Source organism: Podarcis raffonei, chromosome 4 (genome assembly GCF_027172205.1).
Source record: "Podarcis raffonei isolate rPodRaf1 chromosome 4, rPodRaf1.pri, whole genome shotgun sequence".
NCBI classification, from domain to species: domain Eukaryota; kingdom Metazoa; phylum Chordata; class Lepidosauria; order Squamata; family Lacertidae; genus Podarcis; species Podarcis raffonei.
This window is the reverse complement of record NC_070605.1, coordinates 9385568-9405517: the sequence shown is the minus strand read 5'-3', so window position 1 is coordinate 9405517 and position 19950 is coordinate 9385568. Positions and strand designations below refer to the sequence as shown.

Genomic DNA, 19950 nt, shown 5'->3' with positions numbered 1-19950 from the left:
ACTGTTCTTAACCTGAAGCACCACTTTATCTAATGGGGCCTCCTGCTGCCGCCACGCCGCCACTGCACAATTTCTGTTCTCATCCTGAAGCAAAGTTCTTAACCTGAAGCATTATTTCTGGGTTAGCGGAGTCTGTAACCTGAAGCATATGTAACTGAAGTATATGTAACCCGAGGTACCACTGTAACCTTGTAAGCTTTAGAAGACATCTGAAGGCAGCCCTGTATCGGGAAGTTTTTAATGGTTGATGTTGTATTGTGTTTTTAATATTTTTGGGGGACCCTCCCAGAGTGGCTGAGGCAACCCAGTCAGGTGGGTGCAATTCCTTCCTTCCTTCCTTCCTTCCTTCCTTCCTTCCTTTCTTCTTCTTCTTCTTCTTCCTCTTCCACGTTGGGCAAAAAGATTCCTGTATTTCAGGAAGTTGGACTTGGTGACCCAACTCTACAATCCCATGTTTCTATAACTATAAAGACAGTTTAAAGCAGCGCCAGCACATGCATAAAATCCATTTTTTCCTCCTGCCTTGCCTTTCCACTTAGGACCGGGGTTGAGGTGGTGGGTGGAAGGGAGAACAGCTCACGTTTGCAGCGTTTCAAAAAAACCCTTCGCTTCTCATGCCGAACTGCAGCGAGAGCTTGAAGGACGTGGGAGGGAAAAGGAGACAGAGCTACGTCTGTGCGCCTGGAAACAGGACTCTCTATAGGACCCTGCAGGGCCGGGAGGGAGCAGCAGGAGGTGGGGAGAGAGGAGCGCTGCTTGGGACGGGGGGCCCATCCTTTGCCGCAAAGACGCAGCTGGAGAGCGCTTTTTCCTCCCCCCTTACAACTTTCCAGAAGTTTCTCTCGCGGGGTTATATAGCCCCCTCCTCCGGGCCGCCGCGTCGCAGAAAGCGCAAAGAGAAGCCCGGCTATACTTTCGCCGCCCGAGCCCCATCTCCAAGGTGAGCGGGGGCCCCTTTTGGAGACTTTTTGCGCAATTCTCGGGGAACCCGGCGCGGCTTGCGCGCGCTGCCGGCTCCGAGTGGCCGCTTACTCGGGAGTAAGCCCCTTGACCTTCAGCGGGACTTCTTCCCAAGGAAGCGCGAAGCTTCCTTAAGGCCGGTTTGGGGAGCTTTCCTTTTTGGAAAGCCTGCCTTGCTTGGGAAAGCGACTCTCCCTTTCCGGACGGCGAGGCGTCCGTTCCCTGCGGGTGGTTCTCCTGCGCAAGCCCCGCTGGGAGAAGCCGTGCCGTCGTGGTCCCGAGGCTTTGGCAGGAGAACGGCCCGCGCCGGGGTGGCCTCCTTAACCCCCGCTTGCCCCAGACGTGAATTCGGATTAAGGCTGAGGGTGAATCTGATCTTGGATTTGAACTTCGCTGGGGCCTAGGGGGGACAGTTTCCTTTCCTTTTCGCAAAGCTGAATTCCTTTTGTAGCTGATTCATTTGACTCTGCCGGCTTTTTGGGGGTGCGCTCAAAAGAAACCCCCCTCCGTCGCCACCAGGCGGGACCTTTGAGACGCGTCGGTGAGCCGTCGAGCTCTCCTTATTTGGGGAAGGTGGCCTTTTCATGCAACGCCTCCGGGCTCCCCATCCAGGATCACAGAATTGTAGAGTTGGAGGGAACCCTGGGGATCATCTAGTCCAACCCCCTGAAAATACGAATATGCAGCTGTCCCAATCAGGGACCGAACCTGCAACCTTGGCACTATCAGCACCAGGCTCTATCCAACATGAGTTATCCAGGCTGTACAATGAAATGCTTTAGGTGGGGGCTCCTGGCAGTGATGTAGCCAGAGGCCAAGCTTGATCTAGTCCAGCGGTTCTCAACCTGTGGGTCCCCAGATGTTGTTGGACTACAACGCAAGTGGGGCGCATCTTGCGCTTTAGGATGCGCCTCGCCGTGCGCTCTGCAGGGCGCGCGTAATGCCCGTGCGCCCGCTCGCTTTAGGACCCGGCTTTGGAGAGCGGATGCCGAGAGGGACCCCCGGGATCTCCTGGAGAGCAGGCGGAGCAGGGAGGATCGCGAGATCGCCCTTTTCCTTGTGGGGAGCAGCAGCCGCCGCCTCCGCCCCGTCTCTCTCTCCCTCCTCCAAGCGCTATTCCTGGGCCTTGCGAGCTAGTTGGCTGCAACTTTTGCCGGCAGGATTAAGCCTGCTCCGGTTTCCTCGCGGCTGCTGCTGACTGCATGGAAAGATTGCTGGAGGAAATGTACCCCCGCCCCTCCCGCGGGGAAAAAACAGTAGCAAGGGGGGGGGAAGGATGCTCCCGATTATACAAGCCTGGCCCCATAGAAGGGCTGTTTTTTTGGTGGTAGCGATGTGGTACTATACTTTTCGTTCAGTGCCTAGATTGGGGGAGGGCGTTGCAGGTTAAATGTTGAGTTATTCCCCCCCCTCCACCCTGATGCCCAAAGGTCTCAAATGTGGGGTGAAGTGGCAGGCACCCACTGAATATTTGGGGATGGCAGAAGCAGTGGAAAGAGGCAGAGGGGGCACAATTTCGCCAGTGCTAAACACATCCCATGAGAGAAGTTTAAGTGCCTTAAAAGGTAGGAATGGACCTGCTTTTGGATCAGATTCAAAAGTCCTTTGGAGTCCAATATCTTGCTTCCTGCAGAAATCAACCAAATGCATCCAGAAAACAGGACAAGGAGGCAGCAGCTCCTTTCACTTAATGTGCCCTTAATATCTATATATTTTAAAACCTGTTGTCATCAGCGCCTTGCATGGGAAGAAAACCGCTAAAAGCTGCAAACCCCACTAACTTGGGGGGCATTAAGTCCCCCCAAAAGAGAGCAGAATTAGCATCTTGGTCAGTGTGAAGGGTTTGTGGTTTGGAATCTCCAAAAATAATTCCATGCGGTTCATCCCTTGTCTCTCTAGATGAATAAATACAAAAGGTAGGTGTTCCAGAATCATAGCAGACAGACTTATTTCAGGTCCAATGTGGTGGAGTGCGCCTATGATAGGAAACGAGAAGTGTAAACCCATCCTCCCTTTTTGCCGTGGGAACCCAGAGTTCCCCCTGATAAGCCAAGCTTGGAAAGGTAAAAGAACGCCCAGTTCAAAAAGGCGCATTGTGCTCTCATGTACAACTAACAAAATGTTACCTCTTTGCTAAAATGCAGCCGCTGTGACATAACTGTTTCTTTGTCTGCAAACCCAGAATCTGTTTTTTAACTTTTGAGGGTCGGATCTTTTGGTAACCCGAGAAATACTGTCACGTTTCGCGTGCAAACTCTGAAATCCAACGCAGAATGCAAAAATGGTTATCTTTAAAAATAAGTGTCCGGCCCTCGTGAGAAAGACTCAACAGCGTAGCAAGGACATTGGGGACAATGGCTTACATTTTGATGGGTGTGTTTTGTATCGGCATCTTTCTCCCCTCCCCATCCCCGGTCACTCCATTTAAAATGTTTTGCCAAAAAAACCCAAATTCCACAAAAGCCCAATTTTTGCGATGCATACGAATAAACAGTGGGCGATATTTGCCTGAGATGCTTTTTTGTCAAAGGGTAATTTGTGCAGACTGCACCCGGCTTTGGTTTAGATGGGCATACCATTGCTAACTCTCTCAATGTCTGGTCTTGCCTCGGCTTGCTTACGTGGCGTGTGGGGGCAGCCAGGGACATAGGAGGGGCTTCATTATGTATAGCGCTGAGGGAACACTGCAAAGGATGTAGTGTTGATTTTATGCGCTGCCAGAGGTCGATTTGTGCATTTTCCAGCTTGCCCATTCGCTTGGGGAAAGTTTTAGCACACTTCTGGAACATGTTACAGATTTCTTTCATTTCTGCCACACCTTTTTAAATGCTCCAAGGAACCTTTTTATGACTGAGTGGAGATTTGAACCCTGGTCTCCCAGGTAACGGCTGCACCAGCCCAGTAGAGGAAATGCGCCAGCATTTTAAGATTCAAGTGCGTAGCAAACACTACAAGCTCTACCCATATTTTGCATTCCACAGCTGGTAGCTAACCGGTTTTCTAAAACGCTTATAATTGCATATTTAGCATTCCAAAGCTGGTAGCTAACTAATTTCCTAAAGGGTGGATTGAAAAAAGTATAAATCCCAGGACTGCCAACCCCAAATCTCACAAATTGCTCTCGAAGCACCATCAGTTGGGTTGAGAAAAGGAGGAGGGGCTATGCAAAACAGCAAGAAGGAGGACAGCCCAGGCATTGGCTTGCAGGCAGGAATTCCAGAGGTGGCCACGTGGCTTTATGATTGGTCCCCTTCCAATTTCAAAGTCTGCTTGGAACGGTGAGGTCTAGAAAGTTGCTTCCTGCAATTAAAGGAACCGCTCCAAACCTCCTAGCTAGCAGCGTCCTCTGATTCCTTCCTCCTTCCTGGCCCGTCGACATGTAAACTGTAATTTCTAAAGCATCCTGTTGATCTGTTCTGTGCAAATGTTCTCGGATCCTTGAGGGAACTGCCTGATTTGTCTTGTTTTTTTTCAGAATGAAAAAGCCAAACGTTGACCACACTAAGAGAAAGTTCCAAGGTATCTTTAGAAGAACAACAAACACAAAACAAAAACCCTCCACACTTGTCACACCACACATCCAAAATGAAATAACACCTAAAAGCTAGCGCCCTGTAGCTTTTAAGGAACCTGGGTTAGAGTGATAGGTTTGAAGACTTAAGCCTTCTGTCTTGCCCTGAGACAGGGTAACCTGGTAATAGCTAGCTTGGCCCAGCTGTTCATATAGCGTTGCCATATTTCAAAAAGTAAAAACCAGAATACCCTGAACGTTGTAAAGCGCTTTTTTTTTTGAAACCACCAAAATTGTTTTTCCAATGAAGAAAACGCCCCCAAAAATTGCCTTTTCGATTGAAAGACCGCTGCCTTTTGCAAAAAAAAATTTTTCAACAACCTCCTTGATCAGGTCACTGCATTGCTCAGTTGCAACTAATGCTTATTTCCCTGTTTAAGCTAAAATCACCTTCTTGAGAGTTAAAACGCTTTTCTTTGCTAGGAACCTAATATAGAGCCTCGACGACGCCTCCTTTCTGAAAACCTTGTGGGTGGTGGAGCGGCAGGTCTGAAAATAATTGGGTTGTCAGTTCACAACCCGGAGAAGGTCTTAACAGCTCTGCAGACACAGGTGAAGAACAAGCGTAGAAACTTTCCTGTATCTTCCTCCTTCTTTGCTGCAGAGCTGTTAATAATTAATAATAATAATAATAATAATAATAATAATAATAATAATAATAATAATAATATTTATTTATACCCCGGCCAGAGCCGGGCTCAGGGCGGCTAACACCAGTAAAATTACAATAAAAACAGAATGGGGGGGGGGAAACCAATTTAAAATATGGGTTAGAATACAATTTAAAATGCAGCCTCATTTTAATAGTAGCCCATAAATCAAAACCTTAAGGGGAGGGAAACATAAGGGTCAGACTGAGTCCAAACCAAAGGCCTGGTGGAACAGCTCTGTCTTGCAGGCCCTGCGGAAAGATGTCAAGTCCCGCAAGGCCCTGGTCTCATGTGACAGAGCGTTCCACCAAGTCGGGGCCAGTGCTGAAAAGGCCCTGGCCCTAGTTGAGACCAATCTAACCACCTTGCGACTTGGGACCTCCAAAGTGTTATCATTTGTGGACCTTGAGGTCCTCCGTGGGGCATACCGGGAGAGTATGTTGGAGACTAAGAGCTACAGTCTGGCAACCCCAGGCAAGCTCCCTCTTAACGTTCTCAAAGACAAGCAGTTTAACCCCAGCAGTCAATTATTTTGCTTCTATAGCAAAACCTTTTGCCCTCCAATGTTTTTGGACGACATATCCCATCTTCCTTGACCGCTGGCTGCTGGGAGATGGAGTCTACCAGCATCTGGAAGATGTCACCATCCCTGCTCCAGATGTTTCAAATGACAACGCATCATCATCATATTTGGCACAATCATATAGAGGGCCAGAGGTTCCCCTATAGGCCCTGTCTGTCGTGTCCAAACCGCTAACGCTGTTTGCTTAACCGCTGAAGACCAGCTTTTGCTGCAGTTTGAGAGTGTTAGCCCTGCGGACCACAGAGGAGTAAATCTTTGCTGGCCAAAGCTACAGCCGTCATAGGGGATTTGTTACTGCTGAATGTGCCGCTGGAGCATAGCTGCAAAGGCACCAGCTGCTCCCAACCACATTGGGAAAGACAATGAAACTCTTAGGCTCGGGGTCATGGGTTTGATCCCCGTGTTGGGCAAAAAATAATAATAATAATCCCAGCTCTACAGTACTATGAGATCCAAAGTGACCCTCCAGGCCAGCCTTTCTCAACCTGTGGGTCCCCAGGTGTTGTTAAACTACAACTCCCATCACCCCTAGCTAGCAAGGCCAGAGCTCAGGGACGATAGGAGTTGTAGTCCAACAGCATCGGGGGACCCACAGGTTGAGAACCGCTGCTCCAGGCTGTACCTTTCGCAAAGTGGACGTTGCAGATCCTGTTCTGCCAGATCTAGCCAGGGACTAGTTCTAGCCAGATCAGAATATATACAGCAAGAAGACGTCTGGTTTTAAAAGCCTTTTTCATCTCCATCCCTGCTCCCACCCAACCGCCGCCACCGAAAGACCTTTTTTATCTATCTGCATTGCTCAGAACTATAATTTGACCCCACGGAGGAAAGCTGTGCTATTTCCAGGAGTTAATTGCAGGGGGGCTTTTGCTTCCGTTTTGCCTGCGTGGCTCTTCTCCCCCCCCCCCCACTCCGCTTTCTGCATGGAATGTCCCGGGGGGAGGCGGGGAAAATGGCTTCTCCCACTTCCTTCGCTTTGGTTTATTCTGCTGCATGAAGAGTACATAGCTCAGACCCCACCCTTGGCCACAGAGCGCAGCTGGATAAGGTCTTGGCTACCTCCCAGATGGGATCAGGGAAGAAAAATGCAGAAATGGGAGCAGAGTGGAAACTCAAAAAGAGTTTTGTCTGAACTGGCCCTTGCTAATCTGATGCCTCCCAGGTGTTTTGGAACATCTGGGTGTTTTGGACGCTCCTTCCTTTTAAAGCAGAGGTTGGGTGCTGATCTGTCATGGATTTTTGACCTGAGATTCCTGCATTGCGGGGGGTTGGACTAGATGACCCCTGGGTCCCTTCTAGCTCTAAGCCATGGAGAGCACCAGATTGCTGAAAGGCGGAATAATAATAATAATAATAATAATAATAATAATAATAATAATAATAGGTAAAGGACCCCTGACAGTTAAGTCCAGTTGCAGACGACTCTGGGGTTGCGGTGCTCATCTCGCTTTGCAGGCCGAGGGATCTGGCGTTTGTCCGCAGACACTTTTACTCGGTCATGTGGCCAGCAGGACTAAGCTGCTTCTGGCGAACCAGAGCAGCACACAGAAACGCCATTTACCTTCCCGCCAGAGCGGTACCTATTTATCTACTTGCACTGGCGTGCTTTCGAACTGCTAGGTTGACAGGAGCTGGGACTGAACAACGGCAGCTCACCCCGTCGCCCGGATTCAAACCAATTACCTTCTGATCGGCAAGCCCTAGGCTCTGTGGTTTAGACCATGGCACCACCCGCGTCCCTGTAATAATAATAATAATAATAATAATAATGGATAAATAATATTATTTAGGGCACTTTTTGAAATCCAAAGAGAAACACTGAATGAAGTTGAACACTGGAATATTCACAACAGGTAGAAGAAAGTACTTCTTCACACAGTGCGAAGTTCAGCTATAGAATTTGCTCCAGCCAGATGTCATAATGGCCACCGACTCAAGAGGGCTTTAAAAGAGGGTTAGACAGATGGAAAGAAGATAAAGTCCTGACCAGAGAAGAATGGCAGATCAAGTTGAAGTATTTTGCTGAAATGGCAAAAATGACCGGAAGAATCAGGAATCAGGAAGACCAAAATTTGAATAAAGAATGGGGGGAGAGATTTATAATTTATCTTAAAAACCATTGTAAACCGTTAAAATCGTTAGTAGGATTGAAATAACACTTGTAGTTTATTGGTGAATTTTGAACACAATGGAGAGGTAAAATATTTGGATTATCAACAGGACCCACAGAGGGAAGGAGCGAAGTCCAGGAGATTCTTTGGAATCTCGTTTTTATGTTGGATGTTGTGATTGTAAAACTATAATTTAAAAAACCAAATGAATAAATTAGAATAAAATAGGGTAAGACAAATTCACAGAGGGTCTCAGTGGCTACTGGCCATGAAGGCTGTGCCTTGCCTTCACAGTTTGAGGCAGCAAAGCTTATGAGGAAACCACAAGACAATTGAGGGCTTTTGTGCTCGAATCCTGCTTCCTGGCTTCCCACAGATGAGTCCCTGGCCTGATCCAGCCGGCTCTTTTTATGCTCTTTTGGCACTGTGTTCCCGTTCAGAAACTACTTTTTAACCTCTCTTGAATCGAGAAAAAGGACAACGTCCCAGGAGTGGCAGCAGCTCTCTGCATCGATTCGGCCCTCCGCCTTGGCGAAAGGACATTTTCCTCCCCAGTGGGAATATCTGGGATTAAGGCTTCTTCAACAAGCAGTTCAGTTGCTGCTATTAATACTGCACCATTGAGGCACTTAGCCAATTCGGACAAATCCAAAGCATTTAACAACCTGTTCCAGCCTTCCTTAGAGCTGGTGTCCTCATGTCGCTGGACTCCAAGTCCCATCGGCCTCACCTGGCATCCTGAGCGGTTGTAGATTATGGGATGTAGCCGGAGATTGGATTTGGGACAGATGCGGTGCAGATGTTTTAGTGGGAACATTCAGTTAGCCCTGATGTGGAGTCTGTGCTCTGGGATTAAAATAAATAATTAACACCATTCAGCCAGAAGTATTTCCCAGAATAACGACGAATTTTTTTTAATTTTAAATTTTTTTGCATGCTGAAATTAAGCCTTTTCAGGTGCGGGGAGAGTAGTGGATACACCACATTTTTAATTAAAGGGAGGAATAAGATTGTGGTATGATTGGGGGCGGGCGTTAAATACTCAAACTTTCTCAGAATCTGAAAGCTCCCTCTGGTGGGTCCTATAAGGAAGTACAGATAGCTTCATGTTGACATTTGGAGATTGCAACCGATTTCTGTCCTTTTCCTCCACAGCATGCAGAACTCTGCAAACCTCCTTCATATTCTTACCTCTCTCGCTCCTTACCTCTCTTGCCCTGACCTAGCCACTGTGATCCACGCGACGGTCACCTCCAGACTGGATTATTGTAACTCGCTCTACGTGGGGCTGCCCTTAAGACTGACCCAGAAACTCCAGCGGGTGCAGAATGCTGCAGCGAGACTCCTTACGGGGTCTTCGCTGCGAGATCACATTCATCCGGTGCTATATCAACTGCACTGGCTCCCGGTGGAGTACAGGATCAGGTTTAAGGTGCTGGTTTTAACCTTTAAAGCCCTATACGGCCTAGGACCCTCGTACCTACGGGACCGCCTCTCCTGGTATGCCCCACAGAGAAACTTACGGTCTTCAAATAAAAACATCTTGAAGGTCCCAGGCCACAGAGAAGTTAGGCTGGCCTCAACTAGAGCCAGGGCTTTTTCGGCTGTGGCCCCGATCTGGTGGAACGCTCTGTCACAAGAAACTAGGGCCCTGCGGGACTTGACATCTTTCCTCAGGGCCTGCAAGACAGAGCTGTTCCACCAGGCCTTTGGTCAGGGCGCAGCCTGACTCCCTCCTCTGGCAACCTGCACAGAATTTTGCTTAATGGTTGCCATCAACTTGATTTTAATTAATTTTTATAATGAAATATTTTTAGAATGTTGGGTTATTTGATTGTTTGATTATTTGATTGTTGTTAGCCGCCCTGAGCCCGGCTTCGGCTGGTGAGGGCGGGATATAAATAAAATTTATTATTATTATTATTATTATTATTATTATTATTATTATTATTATTATATTCCTCCTATCCTCACCTTTTCTCTAACCCGATGGCCCTTGCAGGGATGGTGAACCAGTGGCCCTTTAGATATGGTTGGACTACAACTCCCATCATAACTGGCCATTAGACATGCCTGATGGGAACTGGAGTTCAACTCGATTCCTTGGCAGGGATGTGTCCTCCTTTTGCACCTCTTGCTATTTATTGGCCAAAGGTGATTTGCAGCAGCTTGCAACCAACCAAACAGAAACCCACATTGGAACAAAAAAAAGCCCCCTTGAAACAGTACATTAAAAATACCCCAGCCACTTTTCCATCACCGTTTTGAGATGAGGAGACCAGAACCACATGCTGCATTCCAGATACGGCTTTACACTGAGCCGCGCTGCTGATTCGTGGACCTCTATATTGTCAATTCTGACTGGCAGCAGCAGCAGCAGCTCTCCAGGATTTCAGACGGGACATTCCCATCCCTAGCTGGAAATGCCGGGGATGGAACCGGGGACCTTCTGCATGCAGGGCAGGTGTCCTGCTGTCTTGCCAAAGGCAAGGTGGTTCTTTTTCATGAGATTCCGAAGCAATACAAGCACAAGCGAGTGAGAAGATTAAAGATTCTGTTCTACGCAGCAAGCATTATATACATTACCAAGCAAGCACTTTGATCTGCCACTGGGAAGCCCTTGAGAAGTGGCGAAGCAATCTGCCAGGTGGCCTCTGCTTGCACGGCCCTGCGGCCATCAGTCCATGCACAAGCTTCTCAGAACTATGTCCAAAAACCACCTGACTTATAGATTATTGGTGGCTAGCCTGTATGGCTTGTCCAACTGCCTAGATGCAGTTTATTCTTCTTTTTTTTTAATTTTCAATTTTATTTGCTCAACACACCAAGAAAAAAATGTATTACACCATAATAAGAATATCATCAGTTGTGCATTACATAAAGAATTCATATAAGTTCCATAATCCGTAAACTGTAATGGTCTCTTCCTTTTAAATCCGACTTGCCATCTACTCCATAAATCTAATTACCATTCTTTGCTGCCAATACATGTTATTGCTATCATCTCAAAATGTATTATATCATACACCTAATGAATGATATTGCTGGTATTATTCAATGCCGCAACGGATTTTAAGTTAGTATTATTAATTTTCAAATATATTTTAAATGCTTCCCATTTTGAAATAAATTCTTTCCTTGGTTTGTTCTTTAATTTTCAGATAGGCTGTCTAATTCAGCATAGTCAATCATTTTTTGGGCTCACTCGTCTTGAGGGAGCTTTTCCACTTTTGTGGCTATAAGAACCCTCTCTGCCACCGTTGCATAGAGAAAAAATATCCTTAAATTGATTAGGAAAGCCCGCATCAGTAATACCCAATCAATATGCCTCTGGTTTGAAGTTTATTCATTAGTCACTACGGGCAGGTCGTTCATTAGTCGCCCTCTTCCCAATGTTTGTACATCAAAGAAGGTCAGAAGGTACCCAACATTATCGCTTCTTCCTTCCACCAGATGACACATTAAAGGCTACTCAGCCATCAAAGAGCAGAACAAGAGATGTTGTCATTTAGTCATCTAGTTGTGTCCGACTCTTCGTGACCCATGGACCAGATCATGCCAGGCACTCCTGTCTTCCATGGCCTCCCACAGTTTGGTCAAACTCATGCTGGTAGCTTCGAGAACACTGTCCAACCATCTCGTCCTCTGTCGCCCCCTTCTCCTTGTGCCCTCCATCTTTCCCAACATCAGGGTCTTCTCCAGGGAGTCTTCTCTTCTCACGGGGTGGCCAAAGTTTTGGAGCCTCAGCTTCAGGATCTGTCCTTCCAGTGAGCACTCAGGGCTGATTTCCTTAAGAATGGAGAGGCTTGATCTTCTTGCAGTCCATGGGACTCTCCAGAGTCTCCTCCAGCACCAGAATTCAAAAGCATCAATTCTTTGGCGATCAGCCTTCTTTATGGTCCAGCTCTCACTTCCATACATCACTACTGGGAAAACCATAGCTTTAACGAGAGATAGAGGGGAAGTAAACACAGGCAGGAAGAAAAGACCATGTCAGATCAGTAAACTCCTCGATTGCCCCTACACCCACCTGCCACTTAGCCATATCCATTCACTACATAGGCCCTTCCAACGCTGGTGGTTTTCTTCACCCATAGAATACGTTTCCTGGTTGGAGGAGGAACAGGAAAATGGGATGGCTCAGCCTCACTGATCCTTGCCTTCTGTTTCCTGGCAGGTTTAGCTGGTTCCCAGCATCCATGGCAGCCACCATGTGGATGATCCGACTCCTTGCGCTCTGCGCCTTGGTCCTTGCCGTTCCCCCGGAGGACAAGAAGAAGAGCGAGAAGAAGGCTTCTCCTGGAGACAAGAAGCTGAGCGACAAGGCGGCCGCCCTGGCCGACCGCAGCGCCACCCTGGCCTTCAACCTCTACCACGCCATGGCCAAGGAGAAGAACATGGAGAACATCTTGGTGTCTCCAGTGGTGGTGGCATCTTCTCTCGGGCTGGTGTCCCTGGGTGGCAAAGCCACCACGGCCTCGCAGGCCAAGGCCCTGCTCAGCGCCGACAAGCTGAACGACGACTACGTCCACAGCGGCCTCTCGGAGCTCCTGAGCGAGGTCAGCAACTCCACGGCCCGCAACGTCACCTGGAAGATGGGCAGCCGCCTGTACGGCCCCAGCTCCATCAGCTTCGCCGACGACTTTGTCAAGAGCAGCAAGAAGCACTACAACTACGAGCACTCCAAGATCAACTTCCGGGACAAGCGCAGCGCCCTCAAGTCCATCAACGAGTGGGCCTCACAGACCACTGACGGCAAGCTGCCCGAGGTCACCAAGGATGTGGAGAAGACGGACGGGGCCCTCATCGTCAACGCCATGTTCTTCAAACGTAAGTGGAAGCCGGCGGGGAGGGTGGTTTTGGGGTGCAAGCCCTGAGCTCTTGCTGAGCATGTGGGGTCCAGATAGGAGTGGTGGAATTGTTCAGTCAGCAGGAAGAGCCCTACTGGATGAAACCAAGGGTTTCTGAAATGGAAAATGAGCCAGGTCCCAACCAAAGAAGAATGGCCACTCAAGTTGACAGAATACGTGCAGCTTGCAGACTTAACGTATAGAATAAGAGAACGAGAACAACACGCGCTTAGAGAAGGTTGGAAAATGTTTATTGAATATATGGGAAATAATGACGTACAGCTGAAAACAGCTGGCGGCGTTAAGATCACTGAAATAATATAAATAAAATGGAAGATATAGTGAAAGTATCAGCAACAGAGGAATATCAATCAATTGGTAAAGGGCTGTAATGAGAGATTGGCAATACAGTGGTACCTCGGGTTACATACGCTTCAGGTTACAGACTCCACTAACCCAGAAATAGTACCTCGGGTTAAGAACTTTGCTTCAGGATGAGAAGAGAAATCGTGTGGCGGCAGCACGGCAGCAGGAGGCCCCATTAGCTAAAGTGGTGCTTCAGGTTAAGAACAGTTTCAGGTTAAGAACGGATCTCCGGAACGAATTAAGTACTTAACCTGAGGTAGCACTGTACTCTCAATGTGGGCTTTGGGCACGTGCAAGAACGAGACGTCAACAGTGTGGTGGCATTTGGTTCCTTTTAGGGGAAAGGAGTTGTATAACTGTGGGTGCCACTACAGAGAAGGCCCTGTTCTGAGTCGCCATTCAGTGAGCAACACCTATTGTTGAAAGGGCATCCATTCAGGGTGCAAGCTGGCTGGCCCGGGGAGAGGCACTCAGATAAATACCACAATCCCAAGCTTCTAAGGGCTTTGTATATTAATATTAGCACCCTGGATTTGGCCTGCTAATGTAAAGACGGCACAGAATAAATAGTGTTAAATAGCATTGCCTGCAAGTGCCAGTCAAAATGCTGGCAGCTGTGTTTTGTGCAAGTTCTTTGCTTCTGGGTTTGGCTTCTTGAAACGCCTGAAACCACGGCTACAAAGCAAGAACCAGCTGTGTGTTCTATGAATTGTGGCCGGAGGGGCACACACGATTAAATCAGATGTGTGAGATACAACAAACTGGTCTGTCCTGCTGTTAACCGGCCTTGCTTCATCTCTTTGCTTCCACAGCTCACTGGGACGAGAGGTTCCATCACAAGATGGTGGACAATCGTGGCTTTATGGTGACTCGTTCCTACACGGTCGGCATTCCCATGATGCACCGCACCGGTAAGAGAGCCTGGAAAAGGAGCCCAGCCTCATTCTTGGCTGGAAAAGCTTCGGTTATAGGCTGCTAACACTTTCCAGGACATGGCCCCCTTCGCCTCTGCGTGACTCCATCCTTATTTCAGACTTCGTGGTATATCAGTATTTTTGGTGATCCTTCATAGCCAAGTAAGATGGAATGTAGGGTCCCTCCAGATGGGTGTTTTGTGGGTATCTTCTGCAACATGCCATCGATGCAGTCATAGTCTTTGTCTTCTTTGGCTATCCGTCATAGCCGAGTAAGATTGTCTTCCATAGACACAATATTAACAGTGATTCCATAAGTGACTGTGGAGGCCAATTTTGGATCCACACGTCCTTCCACAGTGGGGACACAGGTTTCCGGGTGGGAGTTGATGACGGTGTGGATTTGCCAAGCATGCCTTCCTCTTGGCACGTTTCTCCCATTTGTCCTGTGTTCAAGTGTCTTCAAAGTCCATGACACCTTTGGTAAAGACTGTTCTCCAATTGGAGCACTCGCAGGCCTGTGTTTCCCAGTTGTCGGTGTTAACACTACCTTTTTTTAGATTTGCCTTGAGAGAGTCTTTAAACCTCTTTTGTTGATCACCAGCATTAAGCTTTCCAAGTTCAAAATAGAGTAGCTGCTTTGGAAGACGATCATCAGGCATCCGCACAACATGACCAGTCCAACGAAGTTGATGTTGAAGAATCATTGCTTCAACACTGGTCATGTTTGCTTCTTCCAGTACACTGGCATTAGTTCGCCTGTCTTCCCAGGTGATGTGTAATTTTTTAAGGAGACACCGTTGATGGAATCTTTCGAGGAGTTGGAGATGGCGTTTATAAGTGGTTTACATTGTGATGTTTAGCTGGTGATCTATCACGATGTTGAAAAACAGACATTGGCCAGCCCTAATCCTGATCCTAGGTGGCATGACTGCTCTTTAGTTGCTTAATTTTTTCCCTTGTTCTCGGTACTGTTTTGCCTTGCCTCCATAAAGGTAAAGGGACCCCTGGCCATTAGGTCCAGTCGCAGACGACTCTGGGGTTGCGGCACTCTTCTCGCTTTATTGGCCGAGGGAGCCGGCGTACAGCTTCCGGGTCATGTGGCCAGCATGACTAAGCCGCTTCTGGAGAACCAGAGCAGCGCACGGAAACGCCGTTTACCTTCCCGCTGGAGCAGGACCTATTTATCTACTTGCACTTTGACATGCTTTTGAACTGCTAGGTGGGCAGGAGCTGGGACTGAGCAACGGGAGCTCACCCCGTCACGGGGATTCGAACCGCCGACCTTCTGATCGGCAAGCTCTGGGCTCTGTGGTTTAACCCACAGCGCCACCCGCCTCCCTTGCCTTGCCTCCATAGAAACCCCTATAAAAATTATTGCCAGAAAAGAATAGTGTGATCTGCATTGATGTGCCGCTGCACACTTGCCTGCTTCGCCCCTCGCCTGTCTCCCTGCAGCCGCTGACTCATTCCCCCTTGTTTCCGCAGGGCTGTACAACTATTTCAATGATGAGGCGGAGAACCTGCAGATGGTGGAGATGCCTCTGGCGCACAAGCTGTCCAGCATGATCTTCATCATGCCCAACCATGTGGAGCCGCTGGAGAGGCTGGAGAAGCTGCTGACCCGGGAACAGCTGAAGGTCTGGCTGGGGAAGATGAAGCAGCGAGCCGTCGCCATCTCCCTGCCGAAGGTCAGCCTGGAAGTCAGCCACGATCTGCATGTGAGTACCGCCATTGCATTGCATTTCGCTTTTCGTTTGTACACTACTAGAATCAAAGGAATTTCTCTCTGTATGCAACTACTGCCATGTACTTGATGCCCCCAAATGGCATATGAAAGGAGAGCGGAAGTTGAAATGGATGGGAGTACAGTGGTACCTCGGGTTACATACGCTTCAGGTTATATACGCTTCCAGGTTACAGACTCCGCTAACTCAGAAATAGTACCTCGGGTTAAGAACTTTGCTTCAGGATGAGAACAGAAATCGTGCAACGGCGGCAGCAGCGGGAGGCCCCATTAGCTAAAGTAGTGCTTCAGGTTAAGAACAGTTTCAGGTTAAGAACGGACCTCCGGAACGAATTAAGTATGTAACCAGAGGTACCACTGGATGGCGAATTTGCAAGTTAAACTCATAAAATTGGAGGACAAGACAGCCTTCAAGGAGGATTGGAAAACATTTGTAGATTATATAACAGTCATACCTTGGTTTTCGGTGCGGCTTTCGAGGAAGCTTCTGCAGCCAATCAGAAGCCGTGCTTTGGTTTCGGAAGTCGAACAGACTTCTGGAACAGATTCCGTTCGACTTCCAAGGTACGACTCTGACTCTCTCTGTGTATGTGTGCGTGTGTTAAAATGCTAGCAGATTTGGAGTAAGCTCATCAGTAAAAGTTACTCTGAGAATATGGTGGAGGAAAGAAGGTCTCAAATAATTATAATATGCAGCAGTAATAGATAATTTGAGGAAACCATGGAAGGGTGGAAGGGAAGTCGATTACCAAGGGAATGTGTATTGCAAAATGTTTGACTAATTGCATTGTTTTCAAATATATATATATTATAATTTGTATACCACCTTTGTATGTTACTATGCACAAGGTGGTTTGTAAGCTGAAGAAACGATGAATCAGACAGGAAAGATCACAAATAAGAGTCCGATCCAATACAAAAAAAAGTCACAGAAACAACAGGTCAAATACAGTGGTACCTTGCTTTGAGAACAGCTTAGTTTATGAACAACTTGGACTAAGAACGCTGCAAACCCAGAAGTAGGTGTTTTGGTTTGTGAACTTTGCCTTGGAAGCAGAACATGTCCCGCTCCTGTTAAGCGTGTTCCATTTGTAAATTGAGCCCCCCGTTGCTATAGGAAAGCACGCCTTGGTTTAAGAACACTTTGGTTTAAGAACGGACTTCTGGAATGGATTAAGTTCATAAACCGAGGTACCACTGTAAAGCAATATTCAACAATCCATTAGAATATAATATATATGTGCCCTCGTTTTCCAGAAACACTTGGCTGATCTTGGCCTAACAGAAGCCGTCGACAAAAACAAGGCTGACCTTTCTAAGATTTCGGGCAAGAAGGATCTCTACCTCTCCAACGTCTTCCACGCTGCGGCCCTGGAGTGGGACACAGAAGGGAACCCCTTTGAAGGGGACATCTACGCCCGGGAAGAGATGAAAAACCCAAAGCTCTTCTACGCTGATCACCCATTCGTCTTCCTGATCAAAGACAATAAGACCAACTCCATCCTTTTCATTGGCCGACTAGTGAGGCCCAAAGGAGACAAGATGCGTGATGAATTGTAGTGTGTGAGCCCAAATATGCCATTCGCGTTGGGTTGCGTTTTATTTTTTTAAAATGGGGGGAATATGGTTTATCTTCTACAAACTGGTGCACCCATGCCATTAACTCACTAAAAAATATTGGAGGTCGTAAAGCAGCGGGGAGTTTGGGTCAGGGAGCCATCCCCACAAGAAACCACTTTTTGACGCTTTACACCTTATCCTCTTAAGACCTGCCCTGGCACCAAAAGGGGGAAACAGCTCCCAAATTTCGTTGTTCATGAGCAATCAGGGTGGCATCCATTGCCCGGCGAGAGATCCTTTTAATTTGTAGGTGTTTTTGCTGCTGTTGAATGTGAAACAGGGGTACAACCAGCTACACGCAATATTTGATCACTAATAGGTGAAATTCTGAGTTCGTACCCATTACTTATAAGACCAAGTAGTCATTAGGGGGTGAATTAAAAGGATTTCTCATTAGTGCATCCTTTTGTCAGCTGAAAAGCCCGCTTTGTTTTTAGTTGGGACATTTTCTGAAGTGGAGAAAAGATTCCGGTTCTTTGTGATGGGTTACATAAAAAACCACTCTGTTGTGTTTCCAGACAACCCCGTCCCTCGCAACTCCTGTAATGTCCCCTTAGTAACTAACTGGTGCTTTTCCTCCTTAGAGGCTACATCCATCACTGAAGGAACGAGCAGCTGAAGTTTGCATTGGCGATGGGTGCCTTATCTTTACCTTAACCTTGCCATTAAACTTCCCATTTCTTTTTCTCCCTTTGTGCTGAGGCTCCCCACTGTTAACATTCCCTTTTACCGGACTTAACGTTGGCAACTCTTGGCCCTTCCTAACAGCATTTGCGTAGTAAGGCAAGGAAGCATATGGGGTGCCAAAAAAGATAGAATGCCAAGAATAAGCCCAGAGGGGGGTGGGCGCAGGGCAATGGACACAAAACATGGGCCTTACAGTGAACAATTCACACACTGAATCCTGGTGCTATTATACACTTTGGGAAGAGGGTCTGGGTGGGGAAGAGAACAGGCCAAAGCGCAATTGTGAGATGATTGATTTGTGTTATGTGAATGCAAGTATCAGATGCCTTTATTTTCTATGGTCGCACAAAACCTTTGTCGTACGATTTTTTTGCAATAAAATATTTTTCGGTGACTCGTCCTAAAGCCCTTGAATTTGGCAGGAGGGTGGCTCTTCCCTATGCATAAGTCATCAAACTCTTGAGGCTTGCAGGTCCTACGAGATTTCCAACACAGGCCACATATTTCCCATATTGCCCACAGATCTATGAATACTGTGTGTTGATGCAGTTTCTTCTCCTTTGGCGATCCCTTGTAGCCGACTAAGATTGTCTTCCATAAACACGGTTTTAACAATGAGTCCGTAAGTGACTGTGGAGGCCAGTTCTGGAGCCACACATCCTTCCACAGTGGGGACACAGATTTCCGGGCGGGAGTTGATCACGGTGTGGATTTGCCCAGCGTGCCTTCCCCTTCGCACGTTTCTCCCTTGCGTCCTGAGTTCGAGTGTCTTCAAAGCCCAGGACAACAGGGGGATGGAAGATGCTTCCTGCTTGGGCTAGTGGTCCAGCTAGCTCAGTACGGATTGGCAGCAGCTCCCCAGCATACTCCGCTGGCCTTACCTGAAGCCGTGTATGTGCAAAGCCAATGCTTTGTCCCTCCATAAACTGATGCACTAAACACCCATCGTTCTTCACCGTGTCATGATGGCTGGGGCTGATGAGTTGAGTCCAGCGTCAAGATAGCAGGCCCCTCAACCAAGTTTTGCAGGACCTGCCAAGGGTAGCTGCCGCCGCCACCTAATTCCTCATCACCCACCACTCCCAAGATGACCCACTACAGTTGTACCTTGGCTCTTGAATGCCTTGGTACACATACGTTTTGGCTACCAAATGCCGAAAACCCCTAAGTGTTCCAGTTTACAAACATTCTTTGAAAGCCGAAAGCCCGACGCAGCTTCAGATTTGAGTGCAGGAAGGTCCAGCAGCCAATCGGAAACTGCGCCTTGGTTTTCAAATGGGCTCCCAGAACAGATGAAGTTTGACAACCAAGGTACCACTGTATGGTTCTTGAGAGACACCATTGGCAACTGGGAACTAGGCAATCATTTGCTCCAAGCCAGCCAGGCTCTTTTGTTCCTGATTCTAGTTGACATTTTAAATTGCCACTTCCTTTAGCCCCACCTTTTTAAAAATCTCAAGCCTGAAGCTTGGATCTCAGCTCTCACATGCATTATCCACACTAATTCTTACTTTACAGCACAGGTGGGCAACCTTAAGAACCTCAGGACACCTAGGGTCGTCGTCCAACCACCTGCAATGCAGGGAATCCTTTGCCTCAATGTGAGGCTCAAACCCACAACCCTAGGGTTATGAGTCTCATGCTCAACCAACTGAGCTACAAATGTGTTCCAGCATCCTGTCCTCTCAGTGGCCAACCAGGTGCCCATTATGGGAAACTCAGGATTCGAGAGCAAGAGTGCAACTGGTTTCTAGCTAGTGGTGTTCAGAAGCATTGATGATTCCTGGCATTTCCATCCGGACACAGGGGTCAGCAAACTTTTTCAGCAGGGGACCGGTCCACTGTCCCTCAGACCTTGTGGGGGGCCGGACTATATGGGGTGTGTGTGAAA

The 19950-nt window shown here is 47.8% G+C and overlaps 2 protein-coding genes across 4 annotated transcripts in view; one reads left to right on the top strand and one right to left on the bottom strand.

Moving 5' to 3' along the window:
- FCHSD2 (FCH and double SH3 domains 2) overlaps nt 1-19950 on the bottom strand; it is a 376100-nt gene that overhangs the window by 152290 nt on the left and 203860 nt on the right. The window lies entirely within an intron of this gene.
- SERPINH1 (serpin family H member 1) lies at nt 579-18453 on the top strand. Of its 2 annotated transcripts, XM_053385399.1 has the most exons (6): nt 834-940; nt 4436-4479; nt 12053-12705; nt 13904-14002; nt 15494-15726; nt 17010-18453. In XM_053385399.1, exons 3-6 carry the CDS (start codon nt 12075-12077, stop codon nt 17310-17312), a joined length of 1266 nt encoding a protein of 421 aa, XP_053241374.1. In that variant the 5' UTR covers nt 834-940; nt 4436-4479; nt 12053-12074; the 3' UTR covers nt 17313-18453. The 2 variants fall into 2 exon arrangements, with proteins under 2 accessions (XP_053241372.1, XP_053241374.1); XM_053385397.1 differs by lacking the exon at nt 4436-4479 and having other exon boundaries at nt 579-940.